This window comes from Patiria miniata, unplaced genomic scaffold (assembly GCF_015706575.1).
Source record: "Patiria miniata isolate m_02_andy unplaced genomic scaffold, ASM1570657v1 HiC_scaffold_14, whole genome shotgun sequence".
In the NCBI taxonomy this organism is placed as follows: Eukaryota; Metazoa; Echinodermata; class Asteroidea; order Valvatida; family Asterinidae; genus Patiria; species Patiria miniata.
Genome location: NW_024037052.1, coordinates 12,542,323 through 12,561,750, shown reverse-complemented (window position 1 = coordinate 12,561,750; position 19,428 = coordinate 12,542,323). Strand labels below are relative to the sequence as shown.

The 19,428-nt window shown below is 39.4% G+C and overlaps 2 protein-coding genes across 4 annotated transcripts in view; one reads left to right on the top strand and one right to left on the bottom strand.

Moving 5' to 3' along the window:
• Positions 1–19,011, bottom strand: part of LOC119722099 (oxygen-dependent coproporphyrinogen-III oxidase-like) — a 29,490-nt gene extending 10,479 nt beyond the window's left edge. The window contains exons 1-8 of one of the 2 annotated variants that reach the window (XM_038192124.1): positions 18,671–19,011; positions 18,265–18,357; positions 13,895–13,961; positions 13,671–13,763; positions 12,809–12,859; positions 11,958–12,032; positions 10,582–10,700; positions 8,199–8,268 (exon numbers count right to left, since the gene is read on the bottom strand). In XM_038192124.1, the coding sequence (XP_038048052.1) occupies positions 8,199–8,268; positions 10,582–10,700; positions 11,958–12,032; positions 12,809–12,859; positions 13,671–13,763; positions 13,895–13,961; positions 18,265–18,296 (507 nt within the window). In that variant the 5' untranslated portion in view covers positions 18,297–18,357; positions 18,671–19,011. Of the gene's footprint in view, positions 1–8,198; positions 8,269–10,581; positions 10,701–11,957; positions 12,033–12,808; positions 12,860–13,670; positions 13,764–13,894; positions 13,962–16,703; positions 17,255–18,264; positions 18,358–18,670 lie in introns of those variants that run through there. The other variant, XM_038192122.1, reaches the window with a different exon arrangement.
• Positions 284–6,718, top strand: LOC119722098. Of its 2 annotated transcripts, XM_038192120.1 has the most exons (3): positions 284–714; positions 2,615–2,826; positions 4,345–6,718. In XM_038192120.1, exons 2-3 carry the CDS (start codon positions 2,623–2,625, stop codon positions 5,983–5,985), a joined length of 1,845 nt encoding a protein of 614 aa, XP_038048048.1. In that variant the 5' UTR covers positions 284–714; positions 2,615–2,622; the 3' UTR covers positions 5,986–6,718. The 2 variants fall into 2 exon arrangements, with proteins under 2 accessions (XP_038048048.1, XP_038048049.1); XM_038192121.1 differs by lacking the exon at positions 284–714 and having other exon boundaries at positions 2,580–2,826.
• Positions 19,012–19,428: the final 417 nt, after the last annotated feature.

Here is a 19,428-nt window from a genome sequence, read left to right as displayed (position 1 = left end):
TGTCACATGAAAATTGTATGGAAGTAAAAACTGTTGTCATCTTGTTCAGGTAATGCATATATATAGGCCATGTCTGAATCATCTGTCTAGAACTCAGTCCCTAATCCCTATGTCTTTGTCAATTGCTACTGATGTCTTTGTCAATTGCTGCTGATATACTTTTAATAGCTCATGATTCCTATTTTGTACATGGCCATAGATTGGTTTTTTTTTAATGTTTCCTTGTACATGTTCGCCAGTCCTATCAATGTAGAACTGAATTTCCATTCTGTTTTGGCAGAAACATACATCATAAGAACAACATTATTTATTTTCAAATTTTGTGACTAATTGTGAAGCTTAAATTCATTGTACATTATAAATGTTCACATATTACACTGTAAACCGAATGAAATGTGAACCTCTGAAACCACTTCATATTGTATTTGCACTGGAAATGCAAATTTACATAGCAGAACCAGTATGTTGCGCTTGTTGGACACTGCAAACAAAGCCTGAATGGTATTTCTCACGGGGGAAATTCCAGTTTTTCCTGGCTATGAGCAATAAGCATCACGTGATTGTCACTAAAATACACGATATATAATGGATTGAAGGCGCGCTGTTCTTCACTGTTGCAATACTACAGCAACTGATGAAAACGTCTATCATCACTCTGTTTGCACGCTAACAGGCCATACACAGCTTTTCAACTGTAAACCAGGAATATTTTGGGTGAGTATTAAGTGAAAATTGAAAAAAGGAAAAATGATTTTTATTTTCAGGGAAGGTACAGATAGAAATCCAGTTTGTCATCAAGGGATCATACTTTTTTCCAGCACAGGGAATTACAGGCTGTTGGTGTGCCATCAGGTATTTTCTGTCGGAATAGGGTTTTATTCTTTTCAATCCTGTGAAAAGTTCTGATAATAGTAAAGTGTTATAATTCACGTTTGTTCAGTTTGTTTGAGTGGGTTTTTTTTCATCATGTAGGCGTTAAACTATTTTGTGGTTTTTTGTTTTTTTTTTGTACCTGTGGTTATGGGGTATAGGAAGTGCAAAGCATATCTCTTTAAAACTAGACTTGAGGGCTAGTCCTTGCTGAGGACTGTGTATTGCTGAGGAAGCATCCATTATTAGAGTGAGGATAGCTTTCTCTCGCTTGATCAATGCACATTTCTTTTTTTTTAGCTGTTTCGGTGTACACACCGAAACAGCTCTTGTTTTTGTTATTTTTTTTTCTCTCTCTTTTTTTTTTTCTTCCACTTTTTTTCCCATAGAACACGTGTTTTCGTTCTACAACGCACTTTTGGACCTTTTTCAAATCTGATCGACTTCAAACCTGGCACACACTAAGACCACCATCTGAGGATGTATGCCGAAACTTTTCTTCATGCTGACGTCATCACGTGTCACGTGACGTCATCCTAAAAGAGCATACTTTAAGGCCCTATATCTACAGAACCGGAAGTTCGATTTGGTTCAAACTTGGTATGCAAGTATTCCGGGACGTGTTATAGACAAAAATTGCAGTGACGTCATGATGACGTCATCGTGTGATTTTATTTAAATTATTCAATTTTTGGACCTTTTACTCATTCTCATAAACGGAATGTGGTAAATTCGAAATTCTTTTTGTAACAGGTTTGTTAGGTCATAGATAGATGCACAAAATTTCGTAAAATGTGTGACGTCATGATGACGTCATCAAAAACGTGATTTTTTGTTTCACATATAAGGGTATGTCCGATCGTTATGAAACTTGGTGGGTAGGTAGGTATAGATAACAGCATTCAAAATCTGAAGTGATGTCATCATGACGTCATCATCTGATTTTTTATGAATTTGTCAAATTTTAATATTTTCTTCAAATTTTGCAAAAATTATATAAAATACAGTCCGATCGACTTCAAACCCGGCACACACTTATACAACCATCTGAAGATGTATGCCGAATCATGACGTCATCATGACGTCATCACGTGTCACATGACGTCATCCTAAAACTGCATAGTTTAAGTCACTATATCCAGAGAACCTGTGGTCCGATTGGGTTCAATCTCGATATACAGATATTCCAGGAAGCGTTATAGACAAAAATTGCAGTGACGTCACGATGACATCATCATGTGATTTTATATGAATTATTCAATTTTTGGACCTTTTACTCATATCTCATCAATGGAACGTGGTTAATTCGAAATTCTTTTTTGCAAAAGGTTTGTTAGATCGTAGATAGATACAGAAAATTTCAAAAAATGTGTGCCGTCATCATGACGTCATGAAAATTTTTTTTTTTTTTTTTTTTTTTTTTACATAGGATGGACACTTTTTGTATAGAAATGCATGTACATGTTCATTCGACCTGGATGAAACTCCTTTACGGCAGTCATTAATAAAATGGTCCAAACAGCTTAGTGTTTGTCCACAAACACATTTCTTTTTTCTTTTTTTAACTATTTTCATTAAAATATTACCCTCGTTACACGTAACACTGGGTTATGTATGCAGCGTAACGTAGTGTCAATGCCAGTGGTATGCCAGTGGTATGCCAGTGGCGGCGCAGGCGAACTAAGCCCGGCCAATTACCGACTTGATGTCAAGTCTGTCTAAAACGCATGTATTTCTGTTTGAGTGCTCATCATGGATGTACAGCGTGGACATTGCTGGAGATGTGAGAAAGTTCTTCCACAGCTGACTGTGCCTTGCAGCCGCTGCAATGTGGCTGTCTACTGCAGCACACCATGCCTGGACAACGATACGGCTAGACACAGCTCTGTTGAGTGCCGGATGTTTGGGCCACGACGATGCGGCAATTGTGGAAAAACTCCTCCTAATATGAAAGAGGTATGATGTGTGTGTGAACGTATAAATTCTTTTCAGAAACTCAAACCCATTTGTGCTAGGAACACTACAGAATCTGCTCAAACCTGTGCTTGGCTTTAACCCTAAGTACTTTTCTTGTATTTTATCAAAATATGAGAAATCAATGAAGCAAATTACTGATGACTACTAATTACAAACTACAGTATTACAGATGTTTGTCATTAGTCAATGCTCTTCAACAAATTCGCTATCTTTCTCCCACTGATTTTCAAATTGTGTTCTTTCTGTTAGTAAAGAAAACGCAAATTTTTATTTTAAGCATGTGCATCCCTCCCCCCCCCCCCTAAAAGGCCTTTTATATTATGCTCTTTGAATACAATACAGATCTATCCCTCAAGTAGACGGGTTCCTTGTTGTCCCTACAACATCCACTGTGATAGGGTGGTGAGGACCAGTCCACCCAGAGAGAACTCAATTACTTTCTGCCTGCAAATAATTTCAAATTTGGACAGTAATAATTCCATAACCATGTGGGTGAATTTTAGGTTTGATGTCTCATTCAAAAGTAAATAATTGTTGTATTGCTAGGAAGTTAGCAATGTAAAAAAATATATATTTTTGGGGTGAAGTCCCAAATAGCACAGCCATTACACCCTTACAGGAAACATGCAATAGGATTTTTATGACTTAAATACATTTAAAACAGCTTTCTTGCCATGTGACTGTGACTTTCCACCTCCTTTGTAGCAGTGAAAGGGAGAAATTTCAACATTTTAGTTTTTATGAAAATTTCCATATTCATGAGCCAAAGCATGATGTCATTCATGGCAAAACAGTAGTGTCTTCATAGCTTTGTGTACATAGCTTTGGGTACATACCTTTTTTTCTTGAAGTTCCATTTTTTACTTGTTGTTCATGTTAAACAGCTTGCTTGGCCAATAGTAGTGGCCAATATTTCTTCAAAACTTTTTGTGGGTAATTTTGAAGGACTAATTTTTGTAGTGTTCATAATTATGCACTTTTGACAAGGAGTACCTTGTGTGACAAAAGCAAAATAGCGCCCTCTTGCATGTATTGATGAAAGGATTTGCTAATAATTGAAAAACTACCACTTTCTTGTCACTTCCAATGAAAATGAGTATTAAGATCTTGTATGTATTGTTGCAGCACATAGTAATGTGCATGAAAACAAGATGAGCTGAATTTCCACTGCATCTTTCCTTTAACTCTCTGCATTGGTTGAGTCAATAGATTGACTCAAAATGTTACCTTCTGAAGACGATACCAGTTTATGTTCAAAACACAGTTAAAATTCTACATAAGGTACTCAATTGCACAGTCAGTTAGTTAAATAACAAAAACCTGCAGTTAGGATTTTAGTGAGAAGGCATGGTTAGGGTTTATAATCAGACCCCAAAAAATCCATGTTACACTCATCTGCAGGAACAACCTGATCTGATGCAAATGGTTGTGTCCAAATGACAAAATATTTTTAGAGAAGTAGGAAAGAAGTAAACGTGCATTTTCTTTTTCGTGCAGTGTGCCAGTTGCAGTAATGAATGGTACTGCAGCAAGGAATGCCAACTGACTGACTGGAAATCCCACAAGCCATCATGTAAGGAAGCTAAAGATTCAATGAAAACATTGGCAGAGAAGCTCTACCAGCAGCGCTCTGCCACAGACAAGACAAGCAAGGACTTTCCCTATTACATTGGTAACATCTTTGCCGAAGACTTCCTTCAACTTGAGGGCAATGAATTAACATCTGGAGTGAAGGAAGACAGCTTGGCGAGAGATTACCATATTTTGTCAGTTGGTTGTGGAAACCTGCGCAATACAGTTTTGACGGCTGCTTCCTTGCCTGATGAGTACCAGGGAAAACTTCACATCACCCTCAATGACTACGACCCTTTTGTCATGGCAAGGAATGTGCTGTTTCTCTTCATGTTTGTCCGCTTTGCAGACACTGACTACATTGCTTCCAGTTTGACAACCATCTGGTACTCACTCCATATTTCTAAGAGAGACTACGACTTGATCAAGACAACCTTGGAAGAACTCATTCAGATGAGTGCTCAGCAACTCCATGATGTCACCAAAGGACTGGTAACTGTCCTGGATGAAGACCTGAGCTCTCTGTGTGGGATTTGGGGAAAGTGGCGATCATTAGAATGTCAACGTCACAAAAGCACCTCAATCAATCTGAGGCAACAAAGGATGGAGCAATTTCAGAAGGCAAACATGGCACAAAACTTATCTTCCTATTTCAAAGAGTTATCTGGCACTGAGAAGAAGAAGGTACAAGAGTGGTTCGACCATGCACTGTTTTTTTCAACTGAAAGAAAAGAAAAGAATATGCCATTTGACAACCCAACGCTAACTGGACGTGAGCCTCTGCATACGTTTAAAGCACCTGAAGAGTCCAAGTTTGTTTACAGTGTAAACGCAGATGCATTTCCCTACCAAGAGTGGGACTGTTTGAGAGTAAGAGAGCACACCCCTGGATCCCACTCCTCTCCGATGGTGATGTACCACAAGTACGTGACAAACCTCCTCCAGAAAGTCAAGAGTCTCATCCTTCAAGGAAGGCTCCTTATCCAGGTCTCCTTGGCAAACTGTCTGGACTTTCCGAATCACCATCAAACCATGAACATGTCCAACTATGACCGAATCTTCACCTCCAACATCGCTGACTATGTCGGCATTCCTAGGCTTCTCCACACATTCAAGCCCCTTCTCAATCCTACTAACAGCTTCTCGGTGATTGTGACCGAATACATGAATTGGCTCAGATATATACCGAAAGCTGATACAAAACTTGCGTTCATGCTTCAGCAAATGTCCCTAAAGTTTTTGGAATGTGGTGCTGCATTCAGTGAAGATACCCAAAAAAACTACCCCATCGGCCCCAGCAACTTACGCGAGTATGATGACAACACCTCCTACTTTCTCCAATATCTCCGAGCAGATATCATGGCAGGGGGACGCGGGATTCCAGCACTCCAAGCTGTTCCTACATTCATGAGTGTGAAGAAGTACCACGGTATGGAAATGCGGAACTTTAGGACGGGGCTGAACAAGCTGGTACCATTTATGTATCGTAAGAATGCTAGGGATCTTACTATGCTGAATGGTAGTGACCGAGCTGTAGAGTGGTGTCTGCCTAAAAGTGATGCTTAGACAGATATCTCCGGGCAAATTGCGGCTTCCTGAATCTAACACTTTGCCATAAACCAAGTGACCTATCTAATAAGCCTCGTATTATTTGACCAATCATAGTGGAGCGCTGTGGTCCAATGGTTACAGTGTTTAACTGTGGTCTAGGGCAAGACACTTCACTACAATTGCCTCTCTCCACCCCATAGTATAAATGGGTACCTATGAAGGTACAGAGACCAGAATGCACTGAAGGGAACACAGTGCTGTGAAGGTAGAGATCAGAATGCACTGATCTCTAGCTCCAGCAAAAACTGGTCTCATAGCCTGATGAACAGGGGTAACAATTGTGATGCTCTTTCAGAACCTTGGTATAAAGTGCTATATAAGTACGGCATTATTATTATACATTGTACTTATTAATGTCCAACATGTATCATGTACAGTATATGATGCACGGGGCTGGAACACGTAGTGTGGCATTATTGGAGAGAAGCACCACGCGTGCATTATTCGTGACTTACTGGAGTGGTCTATTGCAAGTACATGAACAAAACCTGGGATATCAAACATTCCATTAACTAATCTAACCCCTCCAAGGGTTCCTCAGGACTATGCTAAATCAAACAGAGTCCAATGGTTACTTCTTGCTCAATCCAACAGATTTAGTGGTCTGCTGGATCCTACAGAGTCCAACTTGGTGTTATTTATCAGTACCCAACGGAATCTGACTCTGTATGTACATGTACATTTGTACAAGGGGTTTACTGCTCGATCCAACAGGCTCCAACAGGTTTATGATATAGTTGGATCCAGCTGGATTCAGCAGGGTTAGGGTTAAATTCAACAGTGACTATAGGCAATGAAATCCTGAATCCAATACAATAATGCACAAACAGCTGTTGGACTTTTGGAGAAGAACCACAGGAAGTGGAACTTTTCATCTCTGGCTTATGCATAAAATCACTTTAAACATGTAAGCAACATTTTAAAGCATGCAACCCTGTTATTAGTCTATTATGCGCGAACAGATTTGCTGATTAATTAGGCAAGACCCCGCCTCTTGACTTCCTAGATTTTGACCAATCAGCAGGCGCTTTCTATAGGTCTATTGGGTCTTCGGTCATTCACCCGTTGCGCATCATAGACATGGATTTTTAAAAAAAATTTCACGGCGTGCGGCGCTCGGTATCATGTTACACGAATGCGCCCCCGGCTGTTGTTGTATTACAAAACGCTGCATTCAAATTGACCAATCACGGCGCGTGGCACTCGGTATCATGTTGTATTACAAAGCGCTGCATTCGAATTGACCAATCACAGCGTTAGTCCTGATTTTGGTATGAAATGACGTCACGTGCGATTTAGTAAGGTCAACTCCGATTGGCTGGCGCGCGGCTTGCATAAATCTGAATGCTTTGACATATCAGACGTTAGACAGGAGAAGGCTCTGTGTATAACGAGTGATACTCAGACTACCGTGTTGTGGCCATGCCACGTGAATTGGATGCTCATGCAAAAACTTGTTAAATGTAGATCTTGTAAATATTATCATGTGATTAACTTTTTCCCTTAACTTTTTTTTATTCCATTTTTTGACATTTCTGTTCAGTATAACAAAGTAAAAGCTGCAAGGCAGCATCCATATTATGGGTTAACAAGTTATTCCATGCCAAGCATTTGTAGGCTGTGATCCATGACTACACTAATGATTTACAACCTTTTCCTGATACTTTGGATTTGAGCGAAGTTTGGTGTATTCAATGCAATGTGTGTGCACTGTGCAAGGTCTGGTGCACCAATGTGTTAGCCTGTGATGAGTAGGTCACACACACCATCTATAATTCCTGCATATAGATTACTTAGGGATGCATGCTTTGCGTCCACGAGGGGGTTAAAAACGTCATATCCCACATCACAGCAGTCAACAATTGTTTTGTTATATCATGCCAATAACTCAAATTAAGATACACGGTTGTAACTTACTGTGTCAGAAATAACTATATCACTGCAATGTAACCTTTGATTACCGCAGATTTTGATGTCCAATGGGACATGAGACTGAGCGTTTGACGTTGAAGTTCTCAACTTCTCGTTGTGCAAAGCTAGCGAGCCCGACAGGTTCCGCGCGAAACATGCGCGAAATGAGTCCAAACACATGGCTGTCCTAAATGAAATTATAGTATCCAAGCACGCGATATAACAAACACTGTTATTACAAGTTTCAAGCAACTTACCGGATGGATCACACAGCTTACTCCTGCGGCAAAGAAGGGTAACTTCTTCCCTTCGTCTAGCTTCTTCCCTCTGTAAATAACAGACAAAACTTTACACTTTTTAATCCTAGTTTTTGGTGAATTTGAATTAGTTATCTATAACAAGTCTGCTTTTGTCAATGGGACTCGATCTGACAACTTTCTGTTTCAGACGCTTGCATTCATAGCAATGATTGGTCTTTTTTTTATCACTGGAATGGTAATATCTATTAATAAGAGAGAAATTAAAGTTGTTACAGATGGTGAAATTTCTTTAGAAGATACTTGTACATTTGTTTAAAAATTAAGCTAGATGAGCACTGAGTATGAATTGGAAATTTGAATTTTGTAAGAAAAGAAATGCCTTTGTGATTAGTTCTTGATCTGACAACCTCTGTTTAGTTATGCAGATGTCTGACCATTTAAGGCAATGACTGGTCATTTTTTGTATCATTCAAATGATAACTAAATTTATTTTTAGTACGCCATCTTGAAAATCAGAGCGAGGCATATAACGCAAACAAACATGGTGGCATAATAGTGTGATTGACACTCTTATAAATGGATCGATAGCTCAAAATTCCGCGAACATCAGATATGGTCTATTAAAGGTCTATTAAAGTTGGTACAGATGGTGACATTTCTTTCAGAAGATACTTGTACATAAATGTTAAATAAGTTTGGCTAGGTAAGCACTACATCATAATTCCTCCGCTTTTTATTTGGTATTCAAAAAATGAAGAAAGTTTTTAAAATGTCCACATTTAGTTTAATTATCAGATATCAACAGAACTTAACGACGGACAGCCTGATAAACTGTAAATATACATGGTGCATGTTGTAGTAGTCAGGCATGCAACTGGGAACTTACAAAAAAAAGAGGAAATTCAAATCTTTCCATGACTTTGTACAGTGTTTTTCTATTTTCAATGGCACACATGGGAAGACAAAAAAGAGGAAATCTCAGGTGATCTGAAAAAAAGTTGCATGCCGGAGTAGTGGCTTCATTGGCTTGTACAAATCAGTGTTAATCTGAATAATCATTACATGGGACTATTAGAGGTGTAATTTGAAGCATGATAGTATACACTGAGTGTTTTTCCACATACAGTGGAACGTCGCTATACCGAACATTTGGCTATACCAAACATCGTGCTTGGCTCCTGATTTTTGTGTACAAAACGTACCAAACATTGTTGTTGATGTCAACAGAAGAGTGACAATTTGCCATTAATTCCCCAAGGAGTAGAATGGCAAAGCAACCCATTGCTGTAGGAAGTAAGCTCAAAAACTGTGTAACTACATAATTCAATAGTTGGCATGTGTTCAAAGTCATCTGTCAGTAACTAACAGGGCATGCAGAGTGAAGTTCTGAAGGGCGCTATTTATTGAAAAGCGAGTACCGGAGCACCAGCAGCTTAAAATCGCTATACCGAACGATTGCTATTACAAACAATTTCGCGATGTTTGTTATAGTGGCGTTCCACTGTGTAACTTTTTTTAAGTAGATTTGAATGAAAAAAATCCTTCAGTGTAATTAATACAGGGTGAGTCAAAAAAAGTGGAACCCAAACCCCAAAATAAATTTCATATTTTACAAAAAATATGCAGCACCAAAAATAATAATGACTGGAAAGCCAATTTCATAAGCTACTTTTAGATGAAAAATTACTGAAATTGCTCAATCCATTCAAAGAATATCACCATTTAAACGCAACGACCCTAAAACCTGTCTAGCTTTTTTGGACTCACCCTGGACATTAATGCAGATCTTGTATATACATGTAATCTTATTTGCTTTATGACCAGTGATACATTAGTGAAATTCAACGCTTTTCTGCATACTTGCACTTAATTCTGGTAATTGTTTCTTAATAGAAAATAAATAATGAATTTGAGTTCTTGAATTTCTTTGTCCGCGGTGACAATAATTTTCGTCTTCTATTTTGTCCCCTATTACCTTGGGGATATTTCTTATATTAGGCCCCCCAAAAAGTCTCCGGTTTCTGGTATGCACGCGTGTCGCCGTAGCCATGCGCGTCGGCAAAATGAAAAAGGTTTTTTTTCCAATAAAAGATGATGTCTCAAAACCGCCAAACTCACTAGTTTGAGTGGAATCCTGCTGCTGCACAATTTTAACGTGTTTTTAGATGGGGTTATGATCGAGAATAAGCTTTATGTGGCCTCTGTGGACTCCCATATATTTGCACTAAGTTTAGTCGGGCACCATTTGCAGTCATCAGCCGACATTTGAAGCCAAAAAAAACGGTAGAAAAAAAAAAAAAAAAGCTGCGTCGCCGCACCACTTTTTGGGCAAGCTCCATACCAGACACCGGAGATTTTTTTGGGGGGGGGGCTTACCTACCTTGATCTCATCTGTGCAACAGCTTTTGATGTAAGTTCCCCACTGACAACAGACACGTTGACACCAGCTCTCTCAAACACCTTGCCGTCCTCTATGAGACAGGTCACCCCTCCCCCTCCCTGTGAAAAGCAAGGAAGAACTTGATCAATTATCCCACCAGCATGAGTGGAACACGGAATATCATCTTCAAGCAAACTTGTATCCTCGATCCTAATTGGTCGATTCATGGCAACAACATTGTGATATTATACTGTATCGCAAGGTCCATATCACACCCTGCGTATTGTGCTATTTCAAGATGCGAGCGACATTTCAGCTGCATGCACTAAACCGTGAAGGTTTGCGTAAAGCGTACTAGTTCCATCTTTACTGTGCGTCAAGTTTGCTTGAAGATAAATTCGTTATCACGCTCACGCTCGTGGAACGTGGATAATGTAGTGCATCTGTGTCCCACATACCACGTGGCCGAACAGTCGAAATAAATTATTCCATGTTCCACTCGCGCTCGCGGGATAACTTACAATGTAGTGCGTCCTATGCGTCTGCGTCCTACGAGGCTGAAGGCCAAGTGGCATATGGGACACAGACGCACTACATTTTCCGTTTTTCATGAGCACGAGTTGGATAACGAATTTATCTTCAAGCAAACTTGACCCACAGTAAAGATGGAATATGCACTGCACACAATCTTTTCAGCAGTTATCGTATTACATGTACGTGCAGCAGGAGTATCGTCCATATCTAAGAATGCACTGAGTGCAATATGGGATAATACCACACTGCTGCTGCCATGGATCGACCAATCAGGATGCAGGATTCACGTTTCCTTGAAGGTAACAATTTTGGCTCTTTTCAGCAGTTATCCTATTACATGTACATGCATCAGGAATGGTGCCCACATCTTAGAATACACTGAGAGTGATATGTGATAATACGATGCCATGGATCGACCAATCAGAAATCCAAGATTCAAGTGTGCTTGAAGATAAACAATTTTGGCTCAATTTCAAGGCACTGCTTTAGCACACAATTCCTTTGCTTTTGCAACTTCATTCCACAAATAAAGATTCTAATTCAGATTGTCTTTTTAAATAAATAAAAAAAATTGAATAACGACGAGTAACTTTACAAACAATTTACTTTCTTGAAAAACATGCTAGTCCCATTGAAGAATTTTTTAAATCGAGTAATTATTATATAGAGAAAGTAGCACTTTAAAGACTAACTACAATCAAAATTATGGCATAATTGTATCTAGCAGACTAACATAACTGTATACATCCTGCTCTTAAATCGAGTAGACAGAGATACTGGTAAATGAGTCCAGTCCAAGAAATGTGTTAAATTGAAATAATATAAATGACCAAATGTCTTACTGCTTGTCTTTCCCATCTGTCGACAAGAAACTTCTTTTCGCCTTCAATTTCTTCAAGAGCTCTGCAAAGGTCAGCCTGCATCAACAAAAATACTAACTGCATTTAATTACATTTTTATTGATATATTGTTGTGTTAATTATATTTTTATTTACAATTTGTTGATACAGCTGGACAACTCATTGTTGAATGAGAAACCGAAAATCAAAAGGAATCTTCAAGTTATTCATTCATTGAAGAAGAGAAATGAAGAATGTCAATTTTGGACACTGTCCTCGTTTACAATGGCCAAATAAATAAGAGATCCCTTCCCTTTCATCGATCTGAAGCCCAGAATATGGGCTCCGTGCGCCAAAAAAAAGAGGGCGCCCTTTTACCTAGCAACGACTTCCCATGGGTGGGACATTTAGCTGGTTGACGCACACCGTTCCTTGCGTGTGACGCAAAAACACTAGGGGATTTGTACTAAGTACACGCAGTGGTACGGCCGCGCGTCGCCGCAAAATTGCAGTCAGGCAAAATGGCGTTGGTTGGTCACCCCCAACTGCACTTTCTTTGCCGGTGAGGGGGTACTTGTGAACGGAGCGGATAATGGGGCTCAAACGAGCTCTTACAAGAGCTGTAGTCAAGTCCTCACAAGTCACTCCCAATCTCAATTCCAGTGACAAGAAAATTGAGACAAAGACATTCGTTTGTCATTGTTCATCCGTTATGATTTGACGTTTGACGGATGTGGCTACAACTCACTGGAGTTCTTACTGAAATGGCAAGCTAAACAGCGCCCTCTGCAGTTTAATGCACAGAGCCTTTTCGATGCAAATTCATTCAATGGCAGGATGACTGGGAACCTCACCTGGATTTTCATGATGAACAGCTCCATTCTTGACTTCATGGCTGAGCTTTGCTGGAAATAAATGCACGTATCGCAACGTTATCATCAGTTGTGCCATTATTTAGATGCAATTATTTAGAAACAATGCAAGTGGAAAACCTGGTTAGCCTCTATTCAGACCCAATGTTCATGTGATATGCATTCGTGGGACTAATTTAATCTCCAGTATGGTCCACAACCTGTGAAATTATCTCCAGTACGGTCCATAACCTGTGAAAGTAAACAGCTTTTAGATGTTCAGAGCACTCTGCTTCCATAAGATCTACATCATCATTGTAGTGGTTTTCATTACTGGAGAACTTCACTTTGTAATCAAAACCCTAAATTACTGTTTACTAAAAAAAAAATCAATATTGAAAAATCCCCGATATCGTCGCGTCAGTGCAACAAGGTCGTATCTCCTAAAATGGCATGAACGACGCAAAATGCGAGTTATAGAATGTCAAAAGGTCGTATCTCGCTTAAAATAACCCGGATGTACACGCAAATTCTATGGACATCGAGATTCGACCTTGTTGCACGGAGCGTATTCGCGCGAGATACGACTTTGTTGCAAAATGGAGTTATGAACGCAAAACGTGAGTTTTAGAATGTCAAAAGGTCATATCTTGCTTAAAATAACCCGGATGTACACGCAAAGTCTATGGACGTCGAGAAACGACCTTGTTGCATGGAGCATATTCGCGCGAGATGCGACTCTATTGCAGAATGGAATTACGGCCTTGTTGAGCTGAGGCGACGATATTAAATTCATAACCTTAGGGTTATCACCAGGAATTGTTGCTTATTATCTATTCTACTTCATAAAATCTTGAAAGCAAACCTCGAGGGTGGTAGCAGGTGTAATTGTCTCGGCCATAAATGTATTTGCACTAGAAGTTGAGGCAAATGATGTTTTGGCCAGAAGTGGACTTTTCTGAGGAAAAAAGAATAAATCATTTACATAAAAAATAGAAACTTTTTCTTTTTCGTTTTCAATACCTGTTTCATCCGTGCACTTGCTTTACTATTTGGTAACAAAGCGGCAAAAACTTGTTGTGGTCTTACCTTTTGCCGGTATGTTCCATAGCAAACAAAACCACCCACGACAGAACCAACAATCAGTGGCTTGAATCTGAAGAACAAAAATTGATCTTCCATAATGAATTGATCCAACTAAAACCAAAATTATTAAAAATATTTAATCGTAATTTCAACATCTGTAAAATAAACTTCATGCAACAAGCTGATGAAACCACGGTTGTGGAAAAATGGACACCAATTGTTCTCTCCATCTGTTCTGGAGTATAAGACTAGAATATTTTTTTTTCAATTCAGTGAGAGTTCGCTTTTTGTGGGGTTTAATAGCTGCACATGAAATCCTACAATTAACATAGAGAGGTAACTATCAACTGAGTTTGTATCATGAAAGTACTTCAGCATTGCTTACTGTAATTTAGTCTGCTTAGGCCTATTGGCTTTTGCTCAATCTTGTTTAAAATACAATGGAGGTCAAGGGGTACACAGGCCTCTTAATATCCCATGGCCCCCATACAGTTACGCAGCATCTTCAGATAGGCTTAAGTAACTAAATTATCAAGCAACACCACTTAGATCTGGGGACAGTGGGCATTACACCTGTACCTTAGGGGGGCATTTTATTGTCATTTCTTATGCCTTAGGGAGACACCGGACATGTAACAACTCTATGAGGAACATGTTACTTTTTTTTTAAATTCATATTGACAATATATTTGCAACTATATTATCAACATATTGTCCTTTTCCAGCAAAATTGTAGCTATTAAGATAGGGTTATGGCTCCTTTAGACACGATCTTTTCTGCCATCTTTGGGGGAAAAAAGGGGGCCGCCTCTTTCATTTTTTCCAAAAAGCCCAGACAAACAACTTTTGTACTCAGCCTAAAACTAAATTTTTAATACTAAATACTAATTTTGTAAACACATTAGGCCTATCATTCTTATTTGTTTCTTGTTGTCAAGTTACACAAAGAAACAGGGCCTGTGACTATGTATATCAATAGGGCCTACAAGTAAATGGTGCGTATGGGAAGAACTTACTGTACAACTACAACTACAAGGTCGAAGCACCAAACAAAAAGCATGGAGATATTCCTTGTATTATTAAATAATAATATTTGTATAACGCTAGTCAGTGATGTTGTTAGACCCAAACTGACGCCTCGTTAATGGGTCAATGTCTATGGTGCTGTATACAATTTAAAAAAAAAAATACTTAAAAACATGCTGCTATTTTAGTATTTTAGTGTTAATACTATAGTATAGGCCTAGGTGCCTACTACAGAGTTGTCCGAAAACGTTTTAGTGTTTTTCAGACGCACATTTTTCCAAAAATTGGGGAAACGTTGTTTTAAGATATAAGTAAAACTATAAGTAAGCTGTTGGTCGGTGGTAAGCTTTGGAAAAAAACCTAGATTAAGAAATGGCAGCCATTTACAGAAAAATGGTCAAAACCATTTTGTCCACCGGCAAATCTATGAGACATGGTCAAAACAATAGCACTGCATGCACAAAGCTTAGAACTACAATAACGATGGTCGACATTATGGAGTACCAAAGTGCGACGTCATTTAGAACCAGAAAGTGTACCGGTAGTGCAAACGACTGGAGTACGTGCGCGTGTTGGTTCACGGGCTGAATCATGCGCTAATGTCTTTTACACACATTTTGTGCCCGTGACGTATTCACTTTAGCACTCCATATCACAGCTGGAGTTACCCAGCCCTGAGTTTTATCATTGGGTTGTCTATTGGGGCTGGGTAACTCCAGCTATCCATATCATAGACTAGCCCCACTAGTGTGACCGTCGGTATGCTGCGCTGAACCTATAAAGGCCACACACCGTGGTCCGCGCACTACTGAGGACATTTTCATAAAATTTGCAGGGAATTTCTTACATATGGTTGTATTCTACGATGTCCCATCTATCACTTCTGGGATGCTTAGGTGTAATGATGTTCAATTTTCCGTGATATTCTTGAATCTTTCTGGAGCCCATATGCACTCGTGAAACGTCCGGTGATGGCAGCCATTTTGAATGTGACAAGAGATGACCTCAAGCTGTGACGTCACGTTTATGCAAATTCCTTGTCGAGCGAGGGCGCGAGTTGCAAATGCGACGGCTGTTTCCTGTACCATGCATTTATCGTCTGGGGGCCACGTGCACTGATCTCTATTCAGGATCTACGGCACAGGAAACAGCCGTCGCATTTGCAACTCGCGCCCTCGCTCAACAAGCAATTTGCATAAACGCGACGTCACAGCTTGAGGTCATCTCTTGTCACATTCAAAATGGCTGCCATCACCGGACGTTTCACAAGTGCATATGGGCTCCAGAAAGATTCAAGAATATCTCGGAAAATTGAACATCATTACACCTAAGCATCCCAGAAGTGATAGATGGGACATCGTAGAATACAACCATATGTAAGAAATTCCCTGCAAATTTTATGAAAATGTCCTCAGTAGTGCGCGGACCACGGTGTTTGGCCTTAGGTTCAGCGCAGCATACTGACGGCCACACTAGTGGGGCTAATCATAGACATAATCCGCATGTGACACTGTTTTTTTTTTTACCATTTTCCAGTGCCGCCATTTCTTAATTTTAGCTTTATTTCCAGTGCCGTTTTCACCACATACCACCAACATCTTGTAGTTTAGGAATATCTTAAAACTATTGTAACATGTTTCCCCTGTTTTGAGAAATCTGCATCTTAAAAAGTGTAAACTTTTTGGGGACCACCCTGCAGACAGACTGTGCAGTTTTTCAATTGTACGCAGTCATTTTCATGATCATGTAACGCGTAAATAAATTAGTGCTAAAAACTAGTACAAACCTTGATTTGAATATGTAGCGAATGGCTGATGATGCCATCACGACAAAGATTAAATGTTTTGGGCTTCGAATGAATGATGTGACGTGAACAAACACCTTGAAAAAAATCAAATAAGTGTTCCCCACATTCCGTTTTCAGGGTGTGCAGCAGACGACACTCGAACTTTGGTAAAGTGTGACCCGAGCGTGACCTACGTACATATCGGCTAGCGCCCTCTAGCGGCAACGCTGGGATTAATCACGACTCCTTCCAGTTTTAGTCCACGGCCATCACATTCACGTAATAAAATTTATAAAGTGGAGAAAATAACTCAAACTCTGATCAGAAAGCTTAGCTGGGGGTCAATTTAAGTTCGTTTATTTCGTAATAATCCACTGAAATAATAAGCATAAAAAATCCCTATTATTACGATACAAAACAACTGCATTTCATCTTCATTTACAGCCGTATTTTCCACAGTCGGTCAATAGGCCTACGTTGCGGAGTACGAAGTCTGCATTGCGGTACTGTTCAATGAATGAACTCAGTACGGCAATCACTCGATGGATACATTTGAGTAATTTAATTTTTTTTTGGGGGGGGGGGGGGGTGTTCACGTAACCACATTCCGTTGCTAACGCACGCAAAACAGTGTTCACGTACGCGGGCACCCTATTTTGCAATCACCTTCCATACAGTTGAAGATACTATTTCAGGCGGAATTATTTCACAGGGTATGATTTGATAATATTCCCTTCTTCATTTTGAGATTCGCATTATTTTCTTGTTTTTTTAATTTTCCTCCAACAGGTTTCTGATGATCAAAAACATCCAAATATGAGTAAAATTCACCTCAAAATAAAAACCTAAACGTTAGCTGCTCTTCGTTTCTCTTGGAAAAATAAGGAAACAGGAGAATTTCTCTGCTGAACGAAAAGCTCATCAAATTTGCAATAGTTCGTTTCCAGTCTTCCTAAATAACACGCGGTCCTTGTACTGACAATATGCATAGACAGACAATCCGTGATATACTTCAATTGAAACATTTGGAGAATATTGAAATCCCAAAGTGTCGGCAGCAACCTGGCGTAATATTAAAGGTCCTTAAAAAATTAGTATATGTGGCTGAACGTCAGACTAGCTGGACTTATTTAAACCCTTTTTTTTGTACAGGTCATGCACCTTCATATTCCAGTTGAGGTTAAAGTTCAAGAATTCGATATCGATCGGCCCACGCCGAAGTGTTCATTGTATCTAGACACAAAAGCATTCATGTTAAAGAATTCACAGGTGCTTCGTTTCATATTCAAAATTGCCCCCCAATTTACTGACAAACAAAAGCACAGGGACAAAAATCAATATCAAAGTCGACAAGAAGTCAGGAGAACTCAACGGTATTTAATTTATTTATTTATTTATTTATTTTTGGGTGGGGGGGGGGGGGGGGAGTCGTTTTACATTAAAATAGATTTCCTATTTCCCCTCAATTTCCAGGGGATATTTCCAACTTAACTATAATTTCAGATTCTCAAAGCAGATGGTTTTTCACTTATCTCAGATTCTTTTTTGTTTAATGACTTACCGATCTTGAAGCACAAACCTTTGAGTCCTCATTCAGACCCGGATGTAACAACTTCTTGCACACTAGCCTTGAGCACTGCACTAACAGTATTTCCTGAAAGCAACAAAAACGTCTATTCAGTATTTAACAACGTTTCATTGCTGTTACTTAAAAGGTTCAAGTAGGCCTAATGTTTGGTTATCAAAAAAAGACCCCGAATTAAACAAATTTTGTGACGGCATGCGGTACGAGTTGGCGTTCTTGACAGGTTGAGAGTTTGAGTTGTCATGGTTGTTTGGAATTCAGTCAGCAACATTAACTATCTGTGCCAAATTTTGTTGGGAATTCAGTCAGCAACATCAACTATCTGTGCCAAATTTTCCCTTAAGAATAAGTTGAATTCTGTTTCATAATTGCGTTTACTTACAACTTTTCCACCGACAGAAGACCGAGAGCAAGGAAGGGGGCTCGAAGTGTGGCGAGTTCACGTTGAATTCCAGCTTTGACGACGTATTGTCTCTCCCGTGCACACATCATGGTAGTATTTCTCGAACTTAAGTTGTGCTGACAAGTCCTGTAAATCTATTCGCAAGTATAACATGAACTTCACATTGTTGCCTTCAATACCTTGAGGTATCGTATTGAAGGTCAAATAATCCGCTCGAAACAACGTCAACTTTGGGGATGTGTATTGTGAGATAAATGTCGGCAACAACTTCCGAATATATGACAACAATGACTTCAAAGGCTCGTGCGTAAATGAATGATCACAAGAAAGCAGCCGACAGCGTGAGTAGCTGTGTGATAAGGCAACGTATGTGCAATTTTACTTGAATGTGTTAAGCTTATCATTGTGTCCATCCGCGGCCATTTTTCGTACCCAAAATTCACTAAAAGGGCAATGCTTACGAGACCACAGTTAATCCAATATCTTATCTTTCATAATGCTTTCAAATCTCATGAATTGTATCACATTTTACAAAATACTCCTCCATTTTTCAAATAATTCGGTGCGCACTATTTTCTTTGACGGGGAGTGATATTGAGATGCGTCTTACTGAGTTGGTCACCCACGCCGAGCGGTGGTGCTATTGGTTAAAAGTGAAACGCTCACAACGCTGATTGGCTGATGGTGCATTCTTTGCAGCTGCATTTGTTTTGATGGCTTTTTGTATGGGCGGGGGA

Excerpts from the sequence above, each read along its gene's own strand:
- LOC119722098 (XM_038192120.1), top strand. The coding sequence starts at position 2,623 with ATGGATGTACAGCGTGGACATTGCTGGAGATGTGAGAAAGTTCTTCCA. Across the intron at positions 2,827-4,344 it reads CTCCTCCTAATATGAAAGAG|TGTGCCAGTTGCAGTAATGA; the intron begins GTATGATGTGTG and ends TTTTTCGTGCAG.